Genomic DNA, 25745 nt, shown 5'->3' with positions numbered 1-25745 from the left:
ATTGACAAACATGCTCCCCTCTAAAAATAAAGAATAAAAGACCATGATATGGTTTAATTCTGCTTTATAGTTACTGCACAGAGTAAATTAAAGCAAGGGACAGCAGCATGTCTGCATATTGCAATCAAAAAGAAGCTGAGCATTTTCTTTGTAAAAGGTTTAAGAACTTTAAGAACCCAAGGCTGTTCTGGGAGGCGATGAAGTCTTTATCTGGAAATAACAAAGATATTGAAACCCCCCCCCCCCCCCCCCCCCCCCCCCTGCATTGTCAAGGATTCTCAAAAAATGACTGACTAAGCTTTGCTGCTTAGTTTCTTCAATGAGCTGCTACAACCACATTTAAAAGTAGTCAGTGATTTGATTGAGTCCTTGGAAAATAAGGAACACTGTGCAGCCCTGTTTACCATCTTGTAAAAGGCCTTGATACTGTTATTTATACTGTTATAATTTATACTGTTATATATTACTGTACCATAATATGAATGATAGTCTGCACACTATTGGACTGTCCGAAAAGACTGTAGGCTTTACCTCTTTTAAAGTGAAAATTGATGTGCCACTAAATCAACAGCATTGGTATGCCAATGCAAATGTTCATTTATATATTCAGATGATCCTGTTATTTACTTATTTACTCCTACACACTATCAGGCATTCTGTCACTTAAAAGAGGCCTTTGATATTGTACAGACACTCTTAATGTATTGTATGCATAAATAAACGCTACATGATGTTTAAAGGAAAGTCCCACAAAATGGTAAAGCTAAGCAACCAGAATGCTTAATCAAAGAAGGCAAACACTCATCTAAACTGTGCTAAGTCGAAGTGATCATCATGTCATGCAGGCTATACCCTGATTAATTAAAGTAACCCTAAACTACACATTCTTCTCTGCTGTAATAATGCGCCTGATATCATAATAAGCCTCTCATATAAATGTGTGCTTTATGTGAAACCAAGGTACAACAAGTTATTGATTTAGCCTTGATCATCAACCCAATTTATAGTCTTGTTTTCTAAACCTTAACAAACTGTTACCGTTAAACAAAGTGAAAAAAAAAACTTTAAAGAGGAATTACAGGAGTATATATGTGCGTTAAAATGTCTCATTAATTATGTTTTATAGTGCCACTGTAGTGTGTAAATATATAGGTGTATGTCTAACCGTGCCCAGTGTGATATTTAACGAGTTTCACACCAAACCATGAAGTCAGTGACACGAAACAAGGAAGAAGAATAGAAACAAGCTGACAAAGAGTTGGCAGCTTTTCCTTTAAGACGACCTTGCTCATCTTATCCCAAAGATCAGTAAACCTTAACATGTTTAGACCGGTTGCTCTTACTTTGTTATAACTTTGAAAAGAACCTTGTTCTCTTACTGTGAAGGTTAGACTTGATCCCTCCAATTTGCCTACCAGGCAGTGAGAGGTGTGTAGGATGGACATTTTTTGATCTTGAACAACTTGTACAAACACTTGAAAGAAAAAAAACAGGCCCATGGACAGCTCTGTTTTTCAGATTTGTAATCAGTCTTTGATACCACTCAGCCTCATCAGAAAAAAAAATATCTGTGAGTTTTACATGCATCATCATTTTGGGCTGTGGATTATTTACTTCTGAGTGACACGACATAGATTGTTTCTGTAAATGGCCATTTTTTTAGACTCCTGAACCATTTCCACCGGCTCTCCACAAGGGTGCGTCCTTTAACCCCTCTTCTTCATGATGTACACTGATACTTGCAGAAGCACTCAGGCGGTCAAATCTTCTGGTGACACAGCTTTGCTGTCCCCTCCTCCAAGGTCCAGTGTCAAACCATAGAAAGACTCTATCTGATTTCATTTCTTGGTGTGACAACAACTTTAAGAACTAAATGTTTCCAAAACCAAAAAGCTAATCTTTGATATGATACCAAAAAGAGGGGCAACCACGGGCCACATCATTCAATAAAAATATGGAAATAGTTTATACAAATACTTGGGTAGGCCTGTTTATTTGGGTGAAAAACTTAAATATGTCCATCATAAAGAAGAAGCAAAAGAGAATTCCTGTTGTAAGGAAATTGAGTTAATTGTCTGTCTGTCTGTCTGTCTGTCTGTCTGTCTGTCTGTCTGTCTGTCTGTCTGTCTGTCTGTCTGTCTGTCTGTCTGTCTGTCTGTCTGTCTGTCTGTCCGTCCGTCCGTCCGTCTGTCTGTCTGTCTGTCCGTCCGTCCGTCCGTCCGTCCGTCCGTCCGTCCGTCCGTCTGTCTGTCGTGTAGTCCTTTATCATTTATGTCAGTCTCTCTAATCTGCAGGTGTCCAGCCTCTCAGTGAAGTGACAGAAACAGAACAGTTTTGTTTAAATCTTTTTTGTGTGTTTAACAGATAGATTTGAACTCATTTTGTAACTCCTCGCCCAAACAATGTTGTGTACTTTCCCTAAATTAGACTCAGCAACCCTCCTGTTGGTAGGAACTGACTCTTTTGTCATTCATTCAGTCATCCCCAGGTTCCCATTCACCACCAGTGACAATAATCCTCATTACTCACAGTTAAATAAGTTTCACTGACCTGAGTACGAGTGTCTGTGTCCTGGAAAGTGTATGTCTATAAGTCCTCACAAGATGGCCAGGATGAGCAGCTTCTTACCTCGGAAAACTTTATTTCAAGGTTTCCAGATATGTGCTCCTTTTACCGTTGATTCAGTTGACCCATTGAATTTCTTCTCAGAGACAGAAGGTTCATGTTAACGTTCATGTTGTAAGCTGTTGGAAAGCTAAAGATGTGGAGCAACTAATACTACCAAATATTACAGAGGTCAGGATAATAATAATAGTAATAATAATAATAATAATAATAATAATAATAATAATAATAATATTTGTAAAGCACTTTACATTTTTAAAATCTCAAAGTGCTCAAGAGTTTAAAAGGATAAAAGGGTTGCTAAAAACATAAAAAGCAAAAAGTTACAGGAAGGCTTTTCTAAAAAGATGAGTTTTTGGGCATTAGCATCAACATGGTTTACATTTTTAGACAATGTGCTAGTCCAAATTATTTTTGAATTAAGTTATTTTGAATAATACATTATTTCAAAAAGAAAAGTTTGGTAATTGGAAACTAATCACTTTTTGTTTTGGTTCTAACACTAAATCTTAAAACACAAGACGGATTATGGAAATTCTTTCAACTAACTTTTCTATTTGTAGTCTGTTTATCCTCACAACACTAGTATTATAATTTAAAAAAGCTTTTTGAGGGTGTCAGTACTTTAAAGTAGGTTCTGTAAAATTTTCATCTTCCCACATTCTCATCTTTCCTGCAATTTATTGCCAAATAATGTCAAAGAAAAAAGCAGAAAGACTGAAACATGGGGACTTTCTCACTCACTGATCGATCAGCTAATTATATCATGTGCACAAAGAGTTTTGAGAAAAAAATTAATTTAGGGGCCCAGCTGAATGACACATAATGTTCTGGGAAACACTGTCGAAACAATGAGGGAAGTTTTGATGACGGTAGTAACAGAAGACCTACAGAAACTGTAGACAGAAAATAAAACAAGTAATGCTGAGGTTAGAATATATATGTGGGTGTGTGTGTGTGTGTGTGTGTGTGTGTGTGTGTGTGTGTGTGTGTGTGTGTGTGTGTGTGTCTTTAACAACCATTGTGTTAAAAGCAGTTGAAACAAAGTATGAACGTCTCCATAGTAAGAACATGTACACTGATGTGACATTCTGTGGATATGTTTCTATCATTAAGCCAGAAGGGTAACAAACATTGATACAAAGTCAAGTAAAAAAAACAACAAATGTTCAGGCCAATCATGGTGCCAACACTTAGTTTTGAAATGTAGATTCTTTACCTTGACAAAATGACCAATTAAGGAATAACCGGAAAAAAGATTTTCTTAACCTCAGCTAATTTAGCAAAAAAATAAAAAGGTCGGAAGAACCACTGTTTCCCAGAAGGCAGTCTGACTGATGGTCAACAGGGGAAGTTTGAGAGAAACAGGGTCAGAGTGTGGGTCAAAAGCGTCACACACGGGGTTCCTGCTGTGAATGTATAAGGAAACAGAGAACGCCCATTAACACATATAACCCAGACGCTGAATAGACACTTATCACTGAATATAACACAGAAGCTTTACTCAGTAACATCCTTCACTGACCTGCTGGGCTGTTGTGCAGGATGTCTGGAAGTAAAATGCAATCCTCCACGGGAGCTCTGCTTCTCCTCTTGCCTTTGTTTGCAGGCCTGGTCCTGGGAGAGATCAGCGAGGACTTCAGCCAGTGCCTTGATTTCTTCTATGAAAGATCTCCACCACAAGGCATAACTCCTGAAGGATATCAGCCAATATGCCAGCGCTACAGAAACCAGTACCACTTTGCCAGCCTGTATCACCGTCAGCATCGCACACCGTTGTACTCTGCCTATGTGCTCAGTCCTGCAGACGGCAAACGGCCCAATTCAACCTGGATGTACGAACCTCAGGTAGGAAGCAAACATTGTGTGGCTTTAGGCTACTATCTTGAGCCAGTTTATGTTTAGATTTGTTGAGATAATAGACTAAGTTGGTAGTAAGGACTATCCAATGTAATCTAATGCAATCAAACACAAAAATAGGCTTATAGTTAAGCAGCCATAGTCTGTTAATGGTCTGTGTACTGTAGTTCATCATTTACTTTAAAAATACAGTCATTATATTTGTTATAATAAATACAAAAATACATTTGACTTTTTCTGTTGAGGTGAAAAAGAAGAAAAGTAAAATAATAATAGTTAGGTATAATAATAATTTTATTTAATAATAAAATAATAATGGTCGAGAATAAGAATTATATATGTATATATATATATATATATATATATATATATAGAGAGAGAGAGAGAGAGAGAGATATAGATATATAATGTAAGGGTACATAGGTCACACTCACATGGTATAAAACACTCAGTAACAAGTGAAATATTTTTGTGTCGCTTCTCAACACTCACATGTGCTTTTCTCTGTCATGAAGTTAGCTTTCTCTCGTGCCAGCTCAGAGATGAAAGTCTTCAACATTCCTGTCGACCAGAATGTGATTGAGAGCCAGGCGGTGCTTCAGGATTACAGGAACTCAAACTTCACTAAAGGCCATCTCAATCCCAGCATGCACCAGAAGACGAAACAAAACCGTGAGGCCACATTCACGCTGACAAACATTGTCCCTCAGCGAGCGGGCTCAAACTCTGGCCCCTGGAACCGTCTGGAGAACGAGGTATTGAGGAAATTCAAGACCTTCTGCAACGGGTCAATGTATGTGATCACTGGAGGCATGCCGTATGAGTCAGAACCCCGCTGGATCAATAACAGGGTCTCTGTACCTGAGTACATGTGGTCCGCTTACTGCTGCCCGTCCTTCAGTGCCAGCCTTCCTGAGTCTGTGAAGTCAGTTTTCCCCACATACGCAGCAGTGGGTAGAAACGACAGAAACAGTGATGAGCAGATAGTACCAGTTAACCACAAGTCAAAAGCATCGTTCAGGGGCTATGATGTGAGGAGGATGTCTTTAGACGCTCTGGAGGGCATCCTGAGCCAAAGGCTGGCTATGCCTATCAGTCTGTTTCATGGACAGTGTCAGGAGCAGAGGGGAAAAGATTAGGTTTTGTTGAAATTATCTGCTATTTTAAATAACTTCAAACCATCAGATAGTTAAACACAAAGGAATGGAAAATAAACCCCATTTACTGTTTCAATAGAGGAAGATATTGGCTGGAAATAACAATGTACTGTGTTGTCAACATGTTTGTTTCTGCTGGACATTCACATGGGACTGGTGTTTGACTTCTTAACGCCTCAAAACACATTGAAGTTATAACACAGTAAAGCTGGTACATACTTTGAACTTTGATGTGCAAAACAACAGTATGTTTCTTTAAATGAAAATAAAGACATTGCATGATTGCTTGGGACAAATTCCTTAGTGTGTATGTGTGTGTGTGTGTGTGTGTGGGGGGGGGGCAGGGGGCAGGGGGTGACATGATAAATATGAAAACACTATAGTATACACTGGTTTCTGGAAATATTGAAATATTCTGTAGTTGCTATTACAATCAATTTGTCTTGTGCATGTGCTTTGGTGTCTTCACAGAAGCGCCCTCTCTCAGAATAATAAAAGGTTATGCACATTTTCTCAAAGGAAATACAGGAACATTTGTCTGTCTTTTTTAAACACCTACACAAGCAGCAGAGTGCTCTTCTCTGTCCTCTTGAAGCATGCTTTCTACCTCTCTTTTTGAAGTGAGCTAGTTGTCCTTCGAGCCGACAGTTCATGAGAGTGATTGAGTCTTGAGAAACTTTTTAAAGTGCGGTGTGAGACATACAGCGAGAGGAGCTCTGGTTCTGTTGTTTCTGCTCACAATTCACCGGTCATAACCACAAGTCAGCAAGTATGATCTCTCTCTCTCTCTCACACACACACACACACACACACACACAGTGTTCCAGTAATGAATAAGAGCCTCGTGGAAAAGTGTTTTTTTTTTTTTGTCAGGATTGTCGAGAATAAGAGTGCAAAATTTCCTCTTATGAATGCTATCATGCAACATATTGACAACCCTTTACATTAAAAAGACAAAAGCAGGCTTCAGATCAATTGTATTGTTTATTTCTTCATGTGACCAAAACACAGACATACAAAATACCAAGCTGTCAATTATATTTTTCAGGAAAAAATTAGGGCATTGGCTTTAGCACGAGTGAGTTATTGATAAAAAGAGAAAAATGTACAATATGATGATAATCATAAATACTTCAACGGTTTGTACACACCAATGAGAACACTCTGACACAAATGGCTGCACATCTGAGATTGATTTTGTTTCTCCCCCTACAAGGAAACATTTCATCAATTGGATTTCTGTAAAACTATGGACATATGCCTTCTTTATTTATTCAGAGTGTAAAAAAAAAAAATGGCAATTTGAAATCACTGAGAATAAAATGAGCATCTACCAATCATATTCATCACGTTGGTTCTATCACATTCAATGACACACTTTCTGTTTCCAGTTCCGTCAGGGATCTGAAGGCGAGGCTTTAAAAGCAGCGGTGGTTTTTCAGTTGCTCCACGTCACTGAAGCCACTCCCACAGTTGGAGCACTGAAGTGTCATCTTTTCACTGTTGTGTATGAGTTGGTGTCTCTTTAAGTACTCCACCCGACTGAACCGCTTCCCGCACGCTTCACAGCCGTAAGGACGTTCGCCTGTGTGGATTCGCTGGTGGCGCTCCAAGTTGCCGAGTCGACTGAAGCTGCGCCCACACTGAGGGCACCTGTGCGGCCTCTCGCCCGTGTGCACCAGATGATGGCGTTCCAAAGAGCGCGAGTGTGTGAAGCGCTTCCCGCAGATCTCGCAGCAATGTGGACGCTCGGCCGCACATGCGCACTCATGGTTCTTTAGTGCCCAGGCGTGGCTGAACGTGTTTCCGCAGTGAGCGCAGGGAAAGAGGCCATCCTCGCTTCCACTGCTCTGAAGTTGAGAGCCCCCTAGTGGACAGGGGTGCTCATCCAGCTCAGCCCCAGACGTGAAGCCTCCTCCACACTGTGGGCAGAAGTGAAGCAGGTCCCCACCTCCATCCTCCTCCCCACCGCTATCTCCGACACTCCCTGGAGCAGAAAGGTGAGGCGGGTGCTCAGACTCTCCCAGCATGATCACATTCTCTCCTTTCATGACCCCGGCCGAGTCTCCCTCTCTAGACTTCTTCGAATAGCCGGACTTCGAATCCACTCCAGCCCTCACACTGTCCTTCAACTCGCCCTCCTCCAAATGCTCTTCCCTCTGCAGTGTCGGGGGCTGAGGCTCCAGCCCTTCATCCTGCTCCATTCCATCCAGACCGATGTACTTTGGAGCCAGGCTGCTCTCGCTGCCCGGGGTTTCATCTGATTCAGGGCTGACAGGCTGGGAGGTTTTCATGGAGGCCTGCTCACGGCCTCTCTCAGCTCTCAGCGCCGACTCGAGACCTCTTAACTCATCCATGGTCATTCCTCCTTCCGATGGTTCCACTGAGCCAGCCTCCCAGTCGTCCTCATCTCTATCACTCGGAAGGAGGGTTGGCGGATGATCCGACAGGTCGCCTGAGCAGAGACGGGGAGAGGGAGAGATGTGAGGGAGAATGAAAGAGACTTGGAATGAGCAATCATTTCAACTTCCTTTCAAACTATTGATGTCGACACATTTCACAAACTCCCCCTGCCTCTACCAGTGTGTCCTGGGCTGATTACCTTCGCTTTGGACTCTGGAGACACTGCGCTGGTTCTTGTTGGGCAGATCCATTTTCAAAGCCTCTTTGATGAGTTGGAGAGAAGCAGGCTGATAGCCTTCTGTCTGACCAAACTGTACATGGACACACAAAGAGTTAGAGGACAACACCTCAAACCAGGTAGTATATACAGTACATTTCTAAATCCATTAAATGCAGTCCTTCATTAACATTGCAGCCATGTCAATAGACCATATACTGCCATTGAAAGTGTCCCCCATTAGTCTGTTGACTGCCAGTTTGACCAGCTGCCATCTTCACCTTATTATGTTGGTGTAACTTTATTCACAGGACAGCGTGGAGTCAGAAATGTCTGTCCTTTAACTCAATGACCTTTATTCCCTAAATGAACATCAAGGTGTATTTAAAGGCACTGGGTTTGTTTTCTTGTCGTGGTCTCTTGCAAATGGTATGTCTGCCCTCTGCTGGACATTAGATGGCATTGATGGCTCTTTTTCACTTCTTTCACCCTTGAAACCAAGAAGGTATATTCACTTCGTTTGCACGGTTGATTGTTCTGGCTCGGCCGATTCGTTGTAATCATAGTTATATTTCCCAATAGGCGCCTGCAACACTTTGCAATTCCTTCACAGGTAGGCCAATAAAATGCTGAATTCTTTTAAATATTCAAATACAATATGCAAAGAAAAGCAAAGTGTATCTTCAGCCTTGCTGGTGGAAAAGAATAACAAATAGCTTTGCACTACCTGTAGTATTTCTGCCTAAAAGCATGAAACACTTGAGATGTGGAGAGCCCTACTCCACAGGCTCCCCTGGAAGTTAAATATCAAATCAATAGCTTTGCTTTCATCCACTTCATCTCTGCAGTGATTTGACGGATGAAAACAAAAGCAAAACTCTCTCTGTCTTTCTGCGTCTTCTCTTTTTGTTTTTCATTCTGCACGAGGCTGAGAAGTGCAGAGATACTGTGGCACTTTTCTCCTCCTACTCCTCCTCCTCCTCCTCCTCTGAGAGAGCCCGTCTTCCTCACCTCCTCTTTGATGTTGGCCGTCTCCTCCCCCTCACTGCTGAGGCCGGCCTCCCCTCCGTCGTCCTCCACCATCCCTCCTTCCTCCTCTTCATCCCTGGGGAACTGGATGAGGTACATCTCCCTGGCCTCCTTCCCCCCTCTTCCTCCCGCTACCATCCCCACAGCTCCTCCTCCTCCTCCTCCACCACCACCACCACCACTATCAGCACAGCCGCCTCCTCCTTCCTCCCACACACCTCCAGGCCAGCCTTTGCCATAGGCTGCTGCTGGGCCCTTCTTTGACTTGCCTCCTGTGGAGAAGAGAGAGAGAGGAAGAGAGGGTGGAGGGAAGGGAGGAGAAAGTGGGGGGAGGGGGGGGGGGGTGCGTGGAGAGACGGAGGAGGGAGAATGAAATATGAGGGGGAGGGAGAGAAGTGGGAGGAGATGATTGGGAGAGCAGGAGAGAGAGATGAGAGGGGGATAAGTGGGAGATGAAGAGGAGGAGGTGGTGATTGGATCGGCGGAGGGAAACCGGAGCAGAGACGGGGGAGAAGAGAGGAGAAGAGAGGAAGGAGGAGTGAGGCAGTGTGGAAGGACAAGGGAGCGGGAAGGAGAGGAAGACGCGCGAGGAAAATGAGGAGTTTGTGTGACAGAGGAGGACAGCGGAGGTTTTTGTCACAGGAGAGAGAGAAGAAGTGGGAGGACAAGTTGAGAGAGGGAAGGGCGTAAAGAGGAGAGAGAAAGAGGAGAGGGAGAGCACACAAGAGTGTAATTACGTTGGTGGTGGAGAGGAGAGGAGAGGAGGAGTTGAGGAAGGAAAGGAGGGGAGGGTGTGTGTGTGTGTGCAACGTGATGAAGGAGAGCACAGAGCAGGAGGAGGTGGGGGCAGGGAGAGAGGAAGGAGGCGAGGGCGTGAAGAAGAGAGGAGCGGAAAGGGGAGGAGGAAGAGTTGGAGTGAGACAGACAGACAGACGGAGAGGAGTGGAGGAGAGGAGGTGGGGGGAGGGAGAGGAGCAAGACAGGCAGGGAGGGAGGGAGGGAGGGAGTGTGCAGAAGCACAGAGGAGTGGGAGGGACAGAATGCAGTAGAGAGAGAGAGAGGAGAGGGGGAGGTGAAGGACAGAGGGAGCAAACATGAAGAGGAGGCGGAGGAGGAAGGAGGAGGGAGGAGGAGGAGGGGTGAGAGGGAGGGAGGAAGAGAGGAGAGATCAGCTTTTGCCAGATGGTTTCCAACATAACAAGTGTGTCTTCATATAAGCCCTGACTGCACTAAAAAAACAAACCTTTCAGTCAAATCACAAATACAAAAATGGCGAATAAAATGTTGCAAAGAGGTGCCTTTCATTTCTGAAGGATAGCTGAAGTTGTGACACAAACTAAAGGTGAAGTCTCACTGCTTGAGAAATAAACGCCGCCCAATACACATATACTTACGGGCAACCTGAACTTTTCGTTTGTGGCGCCCTCCTGCTCCCTCCGCCGCAGACAGCCCTGCGTTGCGGCGGTTGGCCGCCCAGCCCACCCCGTACTTCCGCTCGGTTCTCAGCTTGTTCTCTGTGAGCCTCAGGCGCAGTTTGAGCGCCTCGTTCTCCCTCCTGTTGAGGGACATCTCCACCAGGTAGTCGTTCATCGTCTCCTGGAAGAGTTTGGTGATCTCGCAGACCGAGGCTCGGATCAGACTGTCCATGACGGCCGTCAGATGCGTCTCAAACGTGGCCACCGATTCCTCCATCATCGTGGTCTCAGATCCTGATGGGACCTGATGAAGATGGTTCAGACACCAGCATTACAGCAACAGAAGTTGTACATCATATGTTTCACACGGAATTATTCAGTAAACACTATTTCTATTACCCATATACAAACAGATGCAAATATTACAGTTGGAAGTCTTTGATTTAAAGTGGAAAGACAAAAACATGATATCTGCTGGAGGTGTGACAGAACCTTAAACCCACACAATCACATTAAGGTTATAACACCTATGTAACCTTTATTTTAACGAATACATTTCTAGATTAATCAAAAACACAATAGTGGTGTCCTACTTGAACACCAACATGCACTAACTGTGTGAGGTGAGCTTGTTTTTAAAAGTTACAAAACGATCATGTTTATGTAGGCGGGCGGCAGTTAGCCCTCCGGAACAGCAGAAAGTGATCGTGCTAGCAGCAGCGTTGCTAATTCAGCTTTGTATACGTACCGTGTTAAACGACAGGATAAAGAAGAGTTACTCAGGCGAGAAATGGCGACAGACTCCGTGGTTTTACTGCTCGTGGATAAGCTGGTTCGATGTTCATACCCACGGAGACACGGCGACAAAGAAAAGCGTCATCCAACTTCTGCTCGCGCTCTCTCTCTCTCTCTCTCTCTCTCTCTCTCTCTCTCTCTCTCTCTCTCTCCCCCACACTGCTACTGTTTTCCTCTGCGCCTCCTTCAGCACTGCTTAGTGATGCGCGTCAACACTGCGCATGCCCAGTACCGTAATTACCCTAGATCCAGCCGCAGCCGCACCCTGGATTTAAGGACACCGGTTTGTATAATAGATTTTTTTTTTTAAAGTTAAAACAAAACAAAAATATACATGAAAACATAAGAATAAAAAATATATAATGTAAAAACTTCTAAATTGTTGTTTGTTTGTTTTTTAAACAGACGGGTCCTCCAGGGCGCATGGGGGCGCTGTTCTAAGTGCTGTGACATGATTAAACTCAGTAGGGGAAGAACTGTTTCGTCCAAAGATAATAACGCGTCTGGGCTGCAGCTTTTTTTAGGGGAAGAAAGCCAGAATCATTGTAGCCATGCCGATGTTCGTGGTGAACACTAACGTGGCCAAAGGCGACGTGCCTGCAGCTCTGCTGTCCGAGGCCTCCGCAGAGCTGGCCAAAGTCATGGGCAAGCCTGAGCAGGTAGGCCATGGTTTGTTTGTTTTATAGGGTTTGTTTCTTTGAAATGATTAAATCAGTCTTTCTTCTGTGTATGGACCAGTTTCATAAATGTAATCCATATGACCAGAACCTGATTTGCATTGGACATCAGTTTGAAGTACAGATGTCTCTGTACTGAATGAATGAGGTCAGATCTGCAGCTAAGCACGTTATTGATGGATTCAACATGGGTAGATGATTAATCCGTCCGCTGTTCACTTGTTTCTTTAGTACATATACTCATTTATTTGAAATCTTAGTTTCTAAATCTTTATTTTTGTCTCTGGTCTTGATAATTCACATTTGTTTCATGGTAACTTTTATCTTTTATATTTTGTTTGAGGTGAAAATCCTCATTTACTGATATAGTCATGACTGATCAACACAGTGTGGAGTGACATCAGTTTTGTGTCTTCCTTTTCATCCAGTACATTGCAGTGCACATCAACTCTGACCAAATGATGATGTTTGGGGGGAAGGCGACGCCGTGTGCACTCTGCTCCCTCCACAGTATTGGCAAAATCAGCACGGCACAGAACAAACAATACTCTAAACTTCTGTGTGGACTGCTCAACAAACACCTGGACATCTCTGTTGACAGGCATGTTACAGACACATCATATAACCTGCACGCCTACTGCATTGAATCTGATTAGAAAGGGTTACATGGTGACATAAACACACAGACTCTCAGATATCATTAATCTCACTTACAGTACCTTGCTCTCTCTTAAAGCCTATATCTCGTTAACTGTTTTTCCTCTTTGTCTATTTCAGGATTTATATTAATTTTACCGACATGGAGGCAGCCAATGTTGGTTGGAACAACACAACCTTTGGCTGAAAGGGAGCCGGACTCTGCAAGTTGAAATATTAATATAATAAAACATTCCTAAATGTTTCTATAAGTGTGACATTTAATCAAACGGACACATTAGATATGTCAACACATCTGGTTATCCAGTCGCCTATTAACTCTGTGCTCTACTAGGACCCTATGAGCTTTGCACTTGTCATTTTTGACCTGAGGTAAATAAATGAAACCTTGCAGATCATTCAGGAGTCTCTGTTTTCCTTTGATTGTCTGACCTGGTAAAAACCCACCACACTTCTTAAAGATACGTTTTTTGCACATTGAACATTTGTTGTCATATGTTTATCCTAAAACAGAAGCTGGAAGTGGAGTAGAAACATCGAGTTTTACGACTTCTCTCTTACAGAACCAGCTTTGGTCACCAGATATGCTCACACATACAAGGAATTTGACTTTGACAAATGGTGTCCTCCGTGTACAAAGGTACATCATTCATGACAAACAATAGACGAATATGTTTAAGGCTAAGTAAAGACAATAGAGCAAAAGAGAATAAACGCATATGAATTGATGTAATTAGGTAGAGGGATCATTTACATGAGGTAGTGTTTACAATCTTTACATAAAAGCAATGTGCATAGGTTGATATTAGATGATGGTATACTATTGAAATGATTATGTAGGTGACTATATAAGTGATTGAATAATCATATTAACATTCACAGTAGGTGCTTTGTCAAAGGGTTAATGCACATTACAGAAAACTGGTGACTGTTAAGGAGTTAATCAACGTGACAGCCTGGGGGAAGAAATAGTTCCTGTGTCGGGTTGTTTAGGTGTACAATGATCTGTATCTCCTACACGAGAGGAGGAGTTTGAGCAGTTTTTGTCCGGGATGTGAGGGTTCTGCGCTCTGCAGTGACGTTTACAGCCAGCTTCTTGACCCTGGACCTGTACAAGCACGGGATGGAGGGCAGGTTGCCACTGAAGAATTTTATCTGCAGTCCTGACTTTCTGTTGTAGTTCTTCTACTGAGACATGTCTGAAGGTTATGCATTACAAATAGCTTTTATTTTTTAAACGGCAGACATGCAACATGCAACCTCTCTGATCCTTTGAACCTCTTCAACTTTCAGAATCAGAAATACTTTATTAATCTCCAGGTGGAACATTTGGTAATTACTCTTGGCCCTTAAATGATTGTGGATAGATAAGAGAAAGTATTTCAACATTTCCAGTACAGCCAGCATGTTTTACACACTGAATTTTGAAATGTTTTGAAGTAGCGTCAGCCCACAGAGTAGAACTTTGCACTAGAATTGTGATGCAAAAGATAATATATCTTAGGTCTTCTTATAATCAATAACTATTTGCTGCAGTTCAACCAACTTTAACCTTTCAGCCCGTCCTAACTGAATGCTCAACAATCTTTGACTTCAACTCTACCTCAGTAAGCCAAGCGTGTTAAACTGTTTGTCTGATATTCATCACTTAGTACAACTTGAAAGAAATCTCATGTACAACTTCAAAGAAACCTTTTACAGTATTTGCTTTTTCTTTCAAATGGAGGGAAAGGCTAATGATACTCACATTGAAGTATTCTTCATCTAAAGAAATAAACAATAGATAGAATAGAATAGAACAGAAAAAACTAAAGTATGAAGTATACATTACACATGGTTGGAAAGTTGGTAAGCATTTAAATAAGATGATGTTAAATGCTCCTTTACAGTAGGTGGCGGTATGCATCTTTAAGTTTGTTTTCAACCCGCCCATAAATCAAGAGAAGAAGAAACTGAGCTTTTTTTTCCCTCTTCGAAACTACTTATTAAAAATGGCGGACTTGTGTGCCATCCATAGACTGTAGATGATAAACGTTGTCTTCACATCTGAAAGAATCGTTTTTAACTTCACATGTCAGACGTGGTTCACTCAGTGTTTTCATACTTGAATCCTCTCCATTGAAGCAGCAGTTCTGCCGGTAAGAAACGTGTTTCTATTTACGTACAGACGATCATTTACCCGCCATGTTTAGAATGATACCCGTTTGTCCCACCTTTAACATTTACATTTCACTGTAGTTAGCAGGATCATAGACGATTTGATCCGCATGCTGGAAAGGAACTTGTTTTTATGACTTATTAAATGACTTTAGTCTTTAACACTGTGGAGCTAGTCCATGTTAGTGACCGTCTGTCCATGTGTGAAGCAACACGTTTATTCATCATTACCAGACTTAGTATGTACATAAATAAAACGACACATCTAAATAGTGATCGATCACAGTGCTGTTTAACTGTAGTGTGAAATCGCTGCACTGTTTTTGAATGATATAGCTACTGTGTCAGTGTCATTGCATCATTATATACAGTAAGATACTATAATCCTTTATTCATCTCGCAAATTGAGAAATGTACAAGCAGGATAGCAGAAGAAAATCACACAGTGCAAAATTAAATTGGATAACAATGTAAAAAACACCTGCATCAAAAAATTAGTTAAAAGAGCCAGTAGCTTAAAGATATAAGTCTGTATAAACTGTATGAACACTATCATGCACACAGTGCATACAAGGATGGACATGTTATGGCACAATACATAAATTATTATTGCAATGCAAATCAAATTAAAAATGGAAATAAGATCAGGTGACATCCTATGACATTATTATTGCACAAGAGGGAGGAGTGATTTGTCTGGTTTGTGGGTGTGTTTTATGATCTACCAGGAGCAGGTTTGGTTAAACAGTCTCACAGGAGGACCTCTCCTTCAGACACCGCGGGTGTCGTTACAGTACCATGCAGGGGGTGGGAGACGTTCTCCATCAGGGATGATAGCTTCTTCATCATCCTCCTGTCTCCCACCTCCACAGGGTCCAGGGGGGCAGCCCAGGACAGAGCTGGGCAGCTGGCTTTCTTCACCAGTTTGTTCAGTCTCTTCCTGTCTGCACCTCTGCTTAGACAGTGCATAACCACAGGCTATGTTGTATGAAGATAAAATTCATTCAAATTTATATTTAGATTAAAATCGAGAAAGCCTTCGCCTCCCTCAACCAGAAGAAGGGAGTTCAATCTTTTTTTCTTTTTTTTTTTTCTCCAAATAAAGACATTGCAAAGTGATTGTACCACAGTAATGGAAAACTTTTCTATCTAATGTTGAAGCTTACCCTAACCAGATTTGTTTTGTCTCTTTGTATCTGTGTACAGCGACTGGGAGGCTAAAGGACAGCTCCTGCATTTTCTGGGGGGGAAAAAGGACATCTGCCAGCCATCTTCAAAGATGTCTGACTATCTGATTAAAGAATTCAGGGCCCTTCTGAGTACAACCATGGACTCGGTGCTAAGGAGGGCTATGTTTGAAATAATGAAGATCTTTGAGAACAGCATACACGACCATCAGCTGGAGCTGGCGCAGAAAGGAGAAGAGATTGTTCAACTGAAAGTAAAGTTGCAGAGAGCTGAGATCAAACTGAGAGATAGTGGGAGTGCGGGCGATGAAAGAGCTGAGATGAATAATTCGCAGACGAGTGAAGCACGAATTAAGTCTGAAGATTTTCTGAATGCCTCTGCACAACCCTCAGTTTCTGAGATTGATTTTGAAGGTAAAGTGTCCACACGTGGTCAATAACTTTACAAGCTGTGTGCAAACAAGAATAAAACATTATTTTGTTTCTCACGTGCTGCATGATCATGTTTGTGCTGTCGTGTGTTTTCGTGCAGTACCTGCTGACTGGTGTGCTCCTTTGGGCTGTGACACTGTGACCAAGCCAGAAGAGGGGGGATGTCCCAGTGTGAGACTGCGCCAGCTGTCTATTCCTCTTTGGCACATTCCCATCAAGCAGGAGGTGTGTAACGGTGGCAAATCCAACTTAGCTTCATTCAGCGATTTCAGGCTGCCATTTGAAGGTGGAATATTTACAGTATGTTCCTGATACGCTAACATGCAGCCTATGATCACTCTTTGACGTCCGTTTGAACAGACGTGTGTCTTGCATTACAAGCTCTTAAATCCTCGCATCACACGTAAAAGACAACATAAGTAGGTATTTAAAATCACAGTCCATGAGGAAGTGGATGAATAATGCGAGGATAGTGTGACAGTGCTCACAGTCGATGTAGTGCATGGTTGCAGAATGATGGGCCGTCTTCATTCCAGCACTGATCGGCTGTCAGAGGTATCGAAGGAGGCGAGATGTGAACGAGGTGGCACGGTGCTGTGTGCATGGGGTAGCTCCTGTTGTGTGCTCCCAAGGCGGGCCTCCTCATACACTCCTTCAAGGCACTTAACGCACTGTGCATCGACACATATTCCGCCTTTGCTGGTACACTCTGTCAATACAAGAACGTGTGGATGGTGAAGCTTTGGAACAACTCTGTTGAAGATGGGCAGTCTGTAAGAGGCTACAAACAACCCAGCATTAAAAAATGGCTAATTGTTGTGCGGTTGGAATAAGCAGCCTTGGAAAGTTGTTAGCAAACGTTGTATTGTCTTGTAACAACAAAACTTCATGGAGATCAGAAATGTGTTTAAAATTCACACATAGCTGTGATGGAGATATGTGCAGAGCTTCTTGTGCATCATTTTACTGGAAAGGCTGAAGCAGTGATTTGCACGATATTGTGTCCTGATATCCCCTCAACGTATACATTATGTCTAGATAATGGCATAGATTATTGCTCAAGCATGCAACATACTGTATGTATTTATTCTTTCTATTGTTGATGATTTAATCCATAGTTTCTGTATTTTAGGTGGCGAGCCTTGTCATTGACTCCAACTCACAAACCAAAGGTCTCAGAAGATCCAAGAGAGGTGAGGGTCGCCCCTACTAACTCACACTGTAGTTTTGAAACAAAGAGAGTGTGAATTACTGCTTATATGTTTGGTAAATCGCATGATTGCCTGAGCTTCATTTCTGAACATGAACATTTTCCTTCCCACATTGCAAAGTACATTTTAAGGACCGTGATTTTATGTCATCCCAAACTGAAAGAGCTGGGAGACGATGTGTTTCCAGCTGCACTTACACTGGTTGTCTTTACTCAGCCAGTCTTTAGTTGGATTTTAGTTGCCCAGGTAGTTAGTTTTCCAGATCTGAGATGACTGACTCTGTCCTCATTGGAGGAGGATTAATGCTTGTTTGCTCATTTTGTTAGAACATTTGGTCGAAAACAAAACTAGTTTTTCTCCCTGCCTCACCGTCAATCACTGTAAATGTGGAGCACAGCACTCCTCGTGCTTTATAACCTCATGACAAATCTTTGCTCAAAAGAGATGAAGGATTCATCTAAGACCGTTCGTTACATTGTCTTTATTACATGTTTATAGTTAACATGCTGTATATGCTTTTTTTCTCTCCTACAGATTCCTCATCAAATGACAAGAACAAACAAACCTCGGACAATAATTTGATGTGTAACCAAGCAGTTCGACGTATTAGAGTCGGCCAAGACATCGTACTGCTGCAAGAAAACACTCAAACGGCTGTTAAAGTTCTCAAAAAAAGAGGGAAAAAAACAAAACCAACGCAGCCAGAAACAACACCGAAGAGGAAAAGCAGGAATAAGGAAAGTGCAGGAAACGAGACATTGAAAGAGGAGAGTAAAGAAATGTACGCCTGCAAGTATTGCAAGAAGGCGTTTGATTCAGAGTTTGGCCGAAACGTACATGTGCGGTTTCACAAGTGGTGCAAGGGTTGCAAAAAGGTGTTTGCCTCTCCAGGCCTCCTCAGGTTTCACAAAACAAAGTGTACTAAATTCCAGAGAATCATGGCAAAAAAGGCACAGTGTGCTGTCACTCAGGAACTCCAGTCTGACGATGAATCAATCAAGAAAATGGTGACAACTAAGAAAGAGAGCGCAGCCTCCACTTCAAACCACAGCGAGTCCTCTGTGGAGAACAATCAGCACATCAAACATTACTCCTGTTTACACTGTAATGCAAAGTTTAAATGGCATTTCAAGCTCCAAGAGCACATGCGTATTCATACTGGTGAAAAGCCATTTACTTGCACCATTTGCTCAAGGAAATTCCGAGTTAACCAGTTCCTTCAACTCCACATGGCGAGACTACACAAGATCGAAGTGAATTCTGAGGACTTAAACGTTGACCTTTCATGGACCAAGCCAGTAGAGGCAACTGAGGAATCGATTTCTCCAAGCAAAGAATCAAGTGTACCAAAGAACCATGTTAATGATGAGAGAAAACCCATCGTATATAAAGGGAACAGTCTTGGCTGGGAAGCATGTGGCACACACAGCCCCAACGGTTTCACCTGCAATGTGTGTTTGCAGGTGAAAAAAAACAAATACCTGTTGATACAACATTACCGCATCCACACAGGAGAGAGGCCCTATAAGTGCATCAAGTGTCACAAGAGGTTTCGTTTTCCGGCACAGGTCTCCAAGCACCAAAAAGAATGTACTCTGTCAAGTATCGAGTGTAAGAAGTGTGATGAGGAATTCTCAGAACAAGAGCTGTATGATAAGCATATGTCAAAAGTTCACAAGTACCGATCTCACGGCTGTAAGATTTGTGGAAAAAAATACGTAACTGTACAACGCCTCAAGAGCCATGTGAAGCGTTTACATCAGTGAAGGACTTTCAGTTAATTTACTTTGTCAAGGTAGCTCACCACACATCCAGAAAGTCATGTAAAACCAGTTTAACTGCAATTCTATTTTTTTAAAGAAACAGCTAACATAATATAGACGCAACTACAGAATCTGTACTTCAAAAATATGTATAAGGTATACAGGTCTTTATCCTGGTTTTTTGTTTTGAGTTAAGTTAATGTCAAATTATCCAAAATTTTTGTCGACTTTTTGGGCCACTTGGTATCGAGCCTTTGCTTTGTCCCTTTACTTTGCTGATAGGATGGAAAATTGGACAAATTTGACCATTTGGTTTTCCTATAGACAAGTCAGGTCTCCGGGTTGAAGTAGAGTTGAAGGTGCTGTGCCTGGTTGTGCAGTCAGACTTGTAGGACCAGCTTTGTTGTGTTGACTATTTGCTACACAATTTGTAAATAGCTGCAATGTGAAATATCTATTGTAATATAAGTGTACACATCCATAGTAATTTTTCTTTGTATTTATTGCTTAGGGTTTTTTTAAAATATTAGTTGTAATTGCTCAAACCCGATTTTTTATTTTTTATTTTTATTCTGACTGAACAAAACAGATCAACTACCAAGCATACTTTTTTCTATCACAATGTTGCTAGATTAACCATTACAGTAAAACTTGCAGTAAATACATTGACTTTATTTTTTAAATAATAGCAATGTGTTTAAAATTTTGTAAAATTGACGTGAGAGTAATAAAAAAAAATTCATGAAAAATGTAAGCCTGCCTGGTTCGTTCAACTAAAGTTTGTTCAGGAACTGCAGTAACAGAATACCAAAACCTGGTTATCGCGAGACTTGCGATGCTCACATTTCCCCAGATGCAAACCAGCAAGCAGGGAGACTAGTGCGCCGCGGCTTTGAATGTGAATGAAGTGTTCAGTGTAATTATTGGATGTCAGAGAGTAACTGACCTAGATTCGTACTCTGACTTTCATGCGGTTTTACCGACGGAAATATTTGTCAACGCTTTATTTACCAAGCTAGCTTGATGGGCTAGCAGCGACAGGCTAAGCTCCGTGTTTACGTTAGCTCACTTCAGCATTATTGTTGGTCTAATGTTGGACGATCACGTCTTGATAAGATGTAGCATTACCACAGACTAAATATTACGAGTATGACATGTTAATTGCTGCGATATGTGTCCAATGCAAATGACTTAATGCGTCTCTCTTAGCTCTGCAGCATCTTAGGATCTTACAGGAGGAATCACTCCGTCCTAAATTTGCCTCTATAGGATATCTGTAGAAGAAAACATTGTTGTAAATATTTATTTTTTTGGTATTAAAACGCCGACTGAAGACGATGGAGTCTGTAAGGAGTGCTTTCCACGCACAGCTGGCCACTGTCATGGACTCGCTGCTGGCTGCTGCTGTGTGTGAGATCGCCAAGATCTTTGAGAGCAGCCTGATCGAACAGCAGGCGGAGCTGGTTCAACAAACTCAAGAGCTCTCCATCCTCCGTGGAAAGCTGGAGAAGAGGCCGAGGGCGAAGTGTGCAGGGAGCGAGGAGGGGGAGTTGTCATTGGGCGACAAGGAGGGAAGCTCGAGACAACCGAGCCCAACAGCATCTGGTAACCTTGGAAAAATGTGCATGATGGATTAAAAAAAAATAAAAATCTTAAATCAGTATGTCTTTGTGTCTGTTAGGTTGCAACCTGATTTTGCATTTAGATTGTCCCTTTTTGTCGGTAATTCTACATCATTTATGACCCATGTTGAACATCACTGACCACCTATACTTCCCTCTTGCATAGGACTTAACATGGGAAAGGATTCATCTTCTCATTCAGACCCTGTGAATGTACTCAGACAGAGCCTCAGTGTGCTGAAAGAGGAGGTCACGGGCCAGGATGGAGCGTCAGTCAAAAATGAGGTCAGAATTTGTCCTGCCTCTCTCCTTGATTTAAACTTGGCTGGAGTAAAGCTTTAATTATTTCTGAATTACTGCCCTGAAGTGACATTTGCATGACGCGTTGCTTTTGACATTTCTGTATCTTACTGATTTGTCCATCTCTACTTCTTCTTAGCGAGCTGGCTCACAGTCTACCCTTGAGTCTGTTGCAGTTCAAGCACCTGAAGGGAGCCTTTCTGCTGTGGAGCAGAGGCAGATAGATACCCTGCAAGCTAAGACCAAATGTAAGCTGTCATGACTAATTTGCTGCTATTCCCTTTTTTAGTTGCTCAAATGAAAAAAAAAAATGACCTTAATTTTTGTTATGCAAGGATATATAATTTAAGTTGTTGAGATCTTCTGTCCCCCCTCCCCCATTATTTTGCAGTTTCTCAATGGAAGCAGGGCAGTCAAAGCACAGACCACAGACCCCTTGAGGATCAAGTATCCACCCCTTTTCTCTCCATCTCTCAAAGTGGACGATGCTCCCCAGGGACTGACCCAAACCTAGCTCAACCAGGGGAGTGGTTGCCGGGGCTCGACACCTCTCGAGGTGGTCTGGAGAGCATGCAGGCGGACGGCACCAGCTGCTCTGGCACAGCTGGCAGCAGCGCAGATGCACACAGCTACAGACCTGGTTTCAGCTCTGATGAGACCAGCAACAAGGATGATGAAAGCTCTTTTCCCTTTATGGAAGACGAACCTGAGAACCATAACTCCAATCAGACGTCAGTGCAGGGTCCAGGTGTGGTGATGAGAGGGGCACGGCAGGTTCAACCACAAACACCTTCTAGCGAATCATCATGGAGGCTAAGAAACGACACAGGAGTGAGAGGCCCCAACAGTCACACTCGGCGAGTCACAACTTTTGCCAGCAGAGACCCTCTCCGATCACAATCTAATTCACAGTTGCTCACACTACGGCACGCAAACACTCTGAGTCACCCTGCAGCTCTTAGCGGGGGGAATGGGCGACCCTACACCTGTCCGTATTGTACAAAGTGTTTCACCTACCCCTCGCACCAGCGCAGACACCTTTTACGCCACACAGGAGTCAGACTGCATCCCTGTCAGTTTTGTGAAAAGAGCTTCCTCACTCCCTCCGAGCTTACCGTGCACACTCGCACACACACAGGGGAGCGGCCTTTTGGCTGCGCCCAGTGCGGTAAACGCTTTGCCCGCAGCGGAAACTTGAGAGCCCACCAACGGGATGTCCACATGGGGAAGAGACCCTTTGCATGCACAGAGTGTGGAAAGAGATTTGCGCACAGGGGGAACCTGAGAGTGCACAATCACAGAGTCCATCAAGGTGATCCCTATTACATAGACGATCAGCAGGAGCCCGACCTGGGCTCAAATCCCATCTGAATGATTGAAAATGATTGGCCTGCACTTATTAAGTTTGCTAAATACACCATCAGACATTTTTTTTTTCAGGATAGCCTTTTACATCACTCAGAAACTCATTAAAGTAATTAAAGGTTTTGCTTTTACTTTTCATTGTTTTGGTGGTAAATTAAAACTTTTACCACTATTTAAGTATTATATTATAAAAAAAAAAACATGATCAAAGGAAATTTAAATTGAGTGTTCTAATTTTATTCAAATTCGTCACTAAGAAAGCACACTTTGTATTTATTGAAAATAAAATGTCTATTTTTCTGAAGGTTGACTTTGACCACAATGTGTTTCCTAACATTTATGTCATTTTAAAAAAAAAAAGTTTTTTAAGGTAAGTTACAACAACATAATAAAGACAGTACAGTTTGCATTAGAGTTAGACACATGGCATGCAGAGGTAGGATAGCTCGTCTCAAATGTCACTATGTGAGCAATTCTCCTCAAACTTTTGTTCTGTGTTGTAAAATGGAAAAGTGTTGATGCTACAAGTACATACATACGTTGTAACAGACGGCCTGTGCTTTTATTTACATTCTCCTTTTTTGCAAATTGAAATAAAATTATGAACATGTACAACAATAAAATCTCAGACTGACCCATCTGTGCAATGTACCCCGTAATGTTTGGTACCACTCTTTACCGGACACTAGGGGGCACTGTCAACTTACAGCATGCATAAAAATGCAGAGGACAGAATTGCAAGTAGATTTTTGATAGAGCTGTTACTCTCAGCATGTTTTACTAGGTGGCTTACATTGACAATTTCTTTACTTTTTAAAAAAAAATTTTTTATTGAGTTTGGCACTTGTGTCATGACACGTTTCTCATGGCCCTGATCTGTAAGCCTGTACCTAACAAAATCAAACACCAGTCTTTGGCTTGCTGTGTTTGAAATCCACTGACCATACTTTGTATAATATAGTGTCTGTTGGTTACAATATCTTTTTAAGCTCTGATACTGTCTCTGTATCTGCTCGTCATTTTTCGTATGAAAGAACTGAAGCTTCAAATAAGAACGTTTTCATCAACCATCAACACAAAGACCTATCAGAGAAACAAGGTAAAAATTGAAGTATTGCAGTAAAAAGACATTTGTCTCCCACTCTCTCTTACTTTCATGCACAGTCTCAACTGCTGATCCTGTTTTGCCAAGCTGTGTATATCCCAGGCTTATGAGTCCATGTTTTGTATTTTATACTAAAAGATGACCTTGTGTGTGTGTTGACCTCCCCTCCCCCCAAAGGCACCTGTGTGTGTGTTTCTTCCTGTGGGGGAGTTATAGAAATATATTAAGAGCACGCTACCGAAGGCCAACCCTGCATTGACTCAAATACAAAACAGAGAGACAAGCTTTAGAATTTCATTTGTGTGTGTGTGTGTGTGTGTGTGTGTGTGTGTGTGTGTGTGTGTGTGTGTGTGTGTGTGTGTGTGTGTGTGTGTGTGTGTGTGTGTGTGTGTGTGTGTGTGTGTGTGTGTGTGTGTGTGTGTGTGTGTGTGTGTGTGTGTGTGTGTGTGTGTGTGTGTGTGTGTGTGTGTGTGTGAGAGTGTGTGTGTGTGAGAGAGAGAGAGAGAGAAAGAGAGAGAGAGACAGACAGACAGACAGACAGTGAGAGAACTACTGTAAATGTGAGGGGATTGAATCCCCACCGAGAAAAGCTGCAGGCTTTTGCAGCCCATTTGGGTGAATGTAATGTCTGAGTACTGTATTTATGTGCGGATGAAAGTTTTGGGTCAGATAAAACACCCAAATCTATATGCAGATTAGGATCCCAAAATAGGTTTGTGTGTGTATTCTCAGGCAAGCGGTCAAAAAGGCTTGACAGAGTTTCCTTATTTTATATTTGCTTATATGTAATCTTCTTTCTGTTGTAAGCAGCTTTTCCCAGAGGGAGAAAGGAAAATGAGCAGTTGACCTGGCTGGAAGAACTGTGCACAGCAATGCCTTAAATACATGGTGTAGATGCTTACCGGGATGTTAAAAAACAACCTCATTTAATCCTTTTTCTTGTCCTCTCGCACAGGGTAACACAAGGCCACCAAACATGATTCATCTGGTGATTTGACTATGTTAGCTCTCACATTCTTCTAATAATAACAGCATCCATTTTCACAACTATCATGTATCAGACATTGTTTCTTACCAGGCCACAGTGTTACCATTGTGTCCTCTAGCAGGTGTCAGACTATATTTTGTGCTTTACTTTTTGTGTCACCAAATTTCTGTTTCTTTCTCTTACCCCTGAGGCTGCTGCTTTATATTACCAGAAGAAAAAAAAACCACATACTGAACCTCCTGCCATCTCCTCTGCTGCCTAGAGAGTCATTCCATCACTGTCCCATAATCCTGCAGGAGTAAATGTATCCCCCTGACTCCCCTCTTTACCAAAACATGTTTTGGAAAAAGGGGGAGATTTTATCCTGACTCACCTGGAGACACAAGAGTAGTCTGTAGATCTTACTTCTCGTTTTTGTTTTTATAACCATCCATCTCTCTAACTTGATGTCTTTCACTTTTAAGCATGCTTTATGTGTGTTTTTCCTCATGATCGTTATGGTTGTATTTATTTGTCTACATACCAGCTTCTTTTTCTGTTTGTACTTGTGTGTCTGTGCTATAAGGAGTTTAGTGTCGCCCTGAGGCGGCTCATAATCTACACAGTCCCACCACTCCCCAGGGACCATGGTTTCATGTGGGTAGCCATTACTATAGTGAAACCTCCCTTAAGGGGATTATGCCGCCGTCTTTGCTCATGGCACTGAGTTGATCCATCGTCTGCGGACTATATTTATGCACTCAATGTGCTAATAGTGTTAGCCTGGAGAGATGCTGCAGA

The 25745-nt window shown here is 42.2% G+C and overlaps 5 protein-coding genes across 5 annotated transcripts; 4 read left to right on the top strand and 1 right to left on the bottom strand.

The window, feature by feature from the left end:
- The first annotated feature begins 4135 nt into the window (after positions 1-4135).
- LOC306829048 (endonuclease domain-containing 1 protein-like) lies at positions 4136-5743 on the top strand. The gene is made up of 2 exons (XM_079351873.1): positions 4136-4473; positions 5001-5743. Exons 1-2 carry the CDS (start codon positions 4171-4173, stop codon positions 5622-5624), a joined length of 927 nt encoding a protein of 308 aa, XP_079207999.1. The 5' UTR covers positions 4136-4170; the 3' UTR covers positions 5625-5743.
- Positions 5744-6607: 864 nt separating this feature from the next.
- On the bottom strand, positions 6608-11719 carry LOC306829045 (uncharacterized protein). The gene is made up of 5 exons (XM_079351866.1): positions 11455-11719; positions 10686-11010; positions 9274-9563; positions 8245-8356; positions 6608-8097 (listed from the first exon to the last, which is right to left on the bottom strand). The coding sequence occupies exons 2-5, from the start codon at positions 10984-10986 to the stop codon at positions 7061-7063; spliced, it is 1740 nt and encodes a 579-aa protein (XP_079207992.1). The 5' UTR covers positions 10987-11010; positions 11455-11719; the 3' UTR covers positions 6608-7060.
- Positions 11720-11929: 210 nt separating this feature from the next.
- mif (macrophage migration inhibitory factor) lies at positions 11930-13233 on the top strand. Its single transcript, XM_079351884.1, has 3 exons — positions 11930-12160; positions 12607-12779; positions 12956-13233. Exons 1-3 carry the CDS (start codon positions 12053-12055, stop codon positions 13020-13022), a joined length of 348 nt encoding a protein of 115 aa, XP_079208010.1. The 5' UTR covers positions 11930-12052; the 3' UTR covers positions 13023-13233.
- Positions 13234-14768: 1535 nt separating this feature from the next.
- Positions 14769-19813, top strand: LOC306829106 (zinc finger Y-chromosomal protein 1-like). Its single transcript, XM_079351976.1, has 5 exons — positions 14769-14973; positions 16199-16593; positions 16712-16836; positions 17744-17804; positions 18357-19813. The coding sequence occupies exons 2-5, from the start codon at positions 16272-16274 to the stop codon at positions 19586-19588; spliced, it is 1740 nt and encodes a 579-aa protein (XP_079208102.1). The 5' UTR covers positions 14769-14973; positions 16199-16271; the 3' UTR covers positions 19589-19813.
- Positions 19814-21268: 1455 nt separating this feature from the next.
- On the top strand, positions 21269-23495 carry LOC306829107 (uncharacterized protein). Its single transcript, XM_079351977.1, has 3 exons — positions 21269-21492; positions 21647-21755; positions 21899-23495. Exons 1-3 carry the CDS (start codon positions 21382-21384, stop codon positions 22876-22878), a joined length of 1200 nt encoding a protein of 399 aa, XP_079208103.1. The 5' UTR covers positions 21269-21381; the 3' UTR covers positions 22879-23495.
- The last annotated feature ends 2250 nt before the right edge of the window (positions 23496-25745 follow it).

The sequence above is a fragment of the Symphodus melops genome, assembly GCF_947650265.1.
Source record: "Symphodus melops genome assembly, chromosome: 9".
In the NCBI taxonomy this organism is placed as follows: domain Eukaryota; kingdom Metazoa; phylum Chordata; class Actinopteri; order Labriformes; family Labridae; genus Symphodus; species Symphodus melops.
The sequence above is the reverse complement of the archived record's forward strand: the minus strand, read 5'-3'. Positions and strand labels throughout refer to the sequence as shown.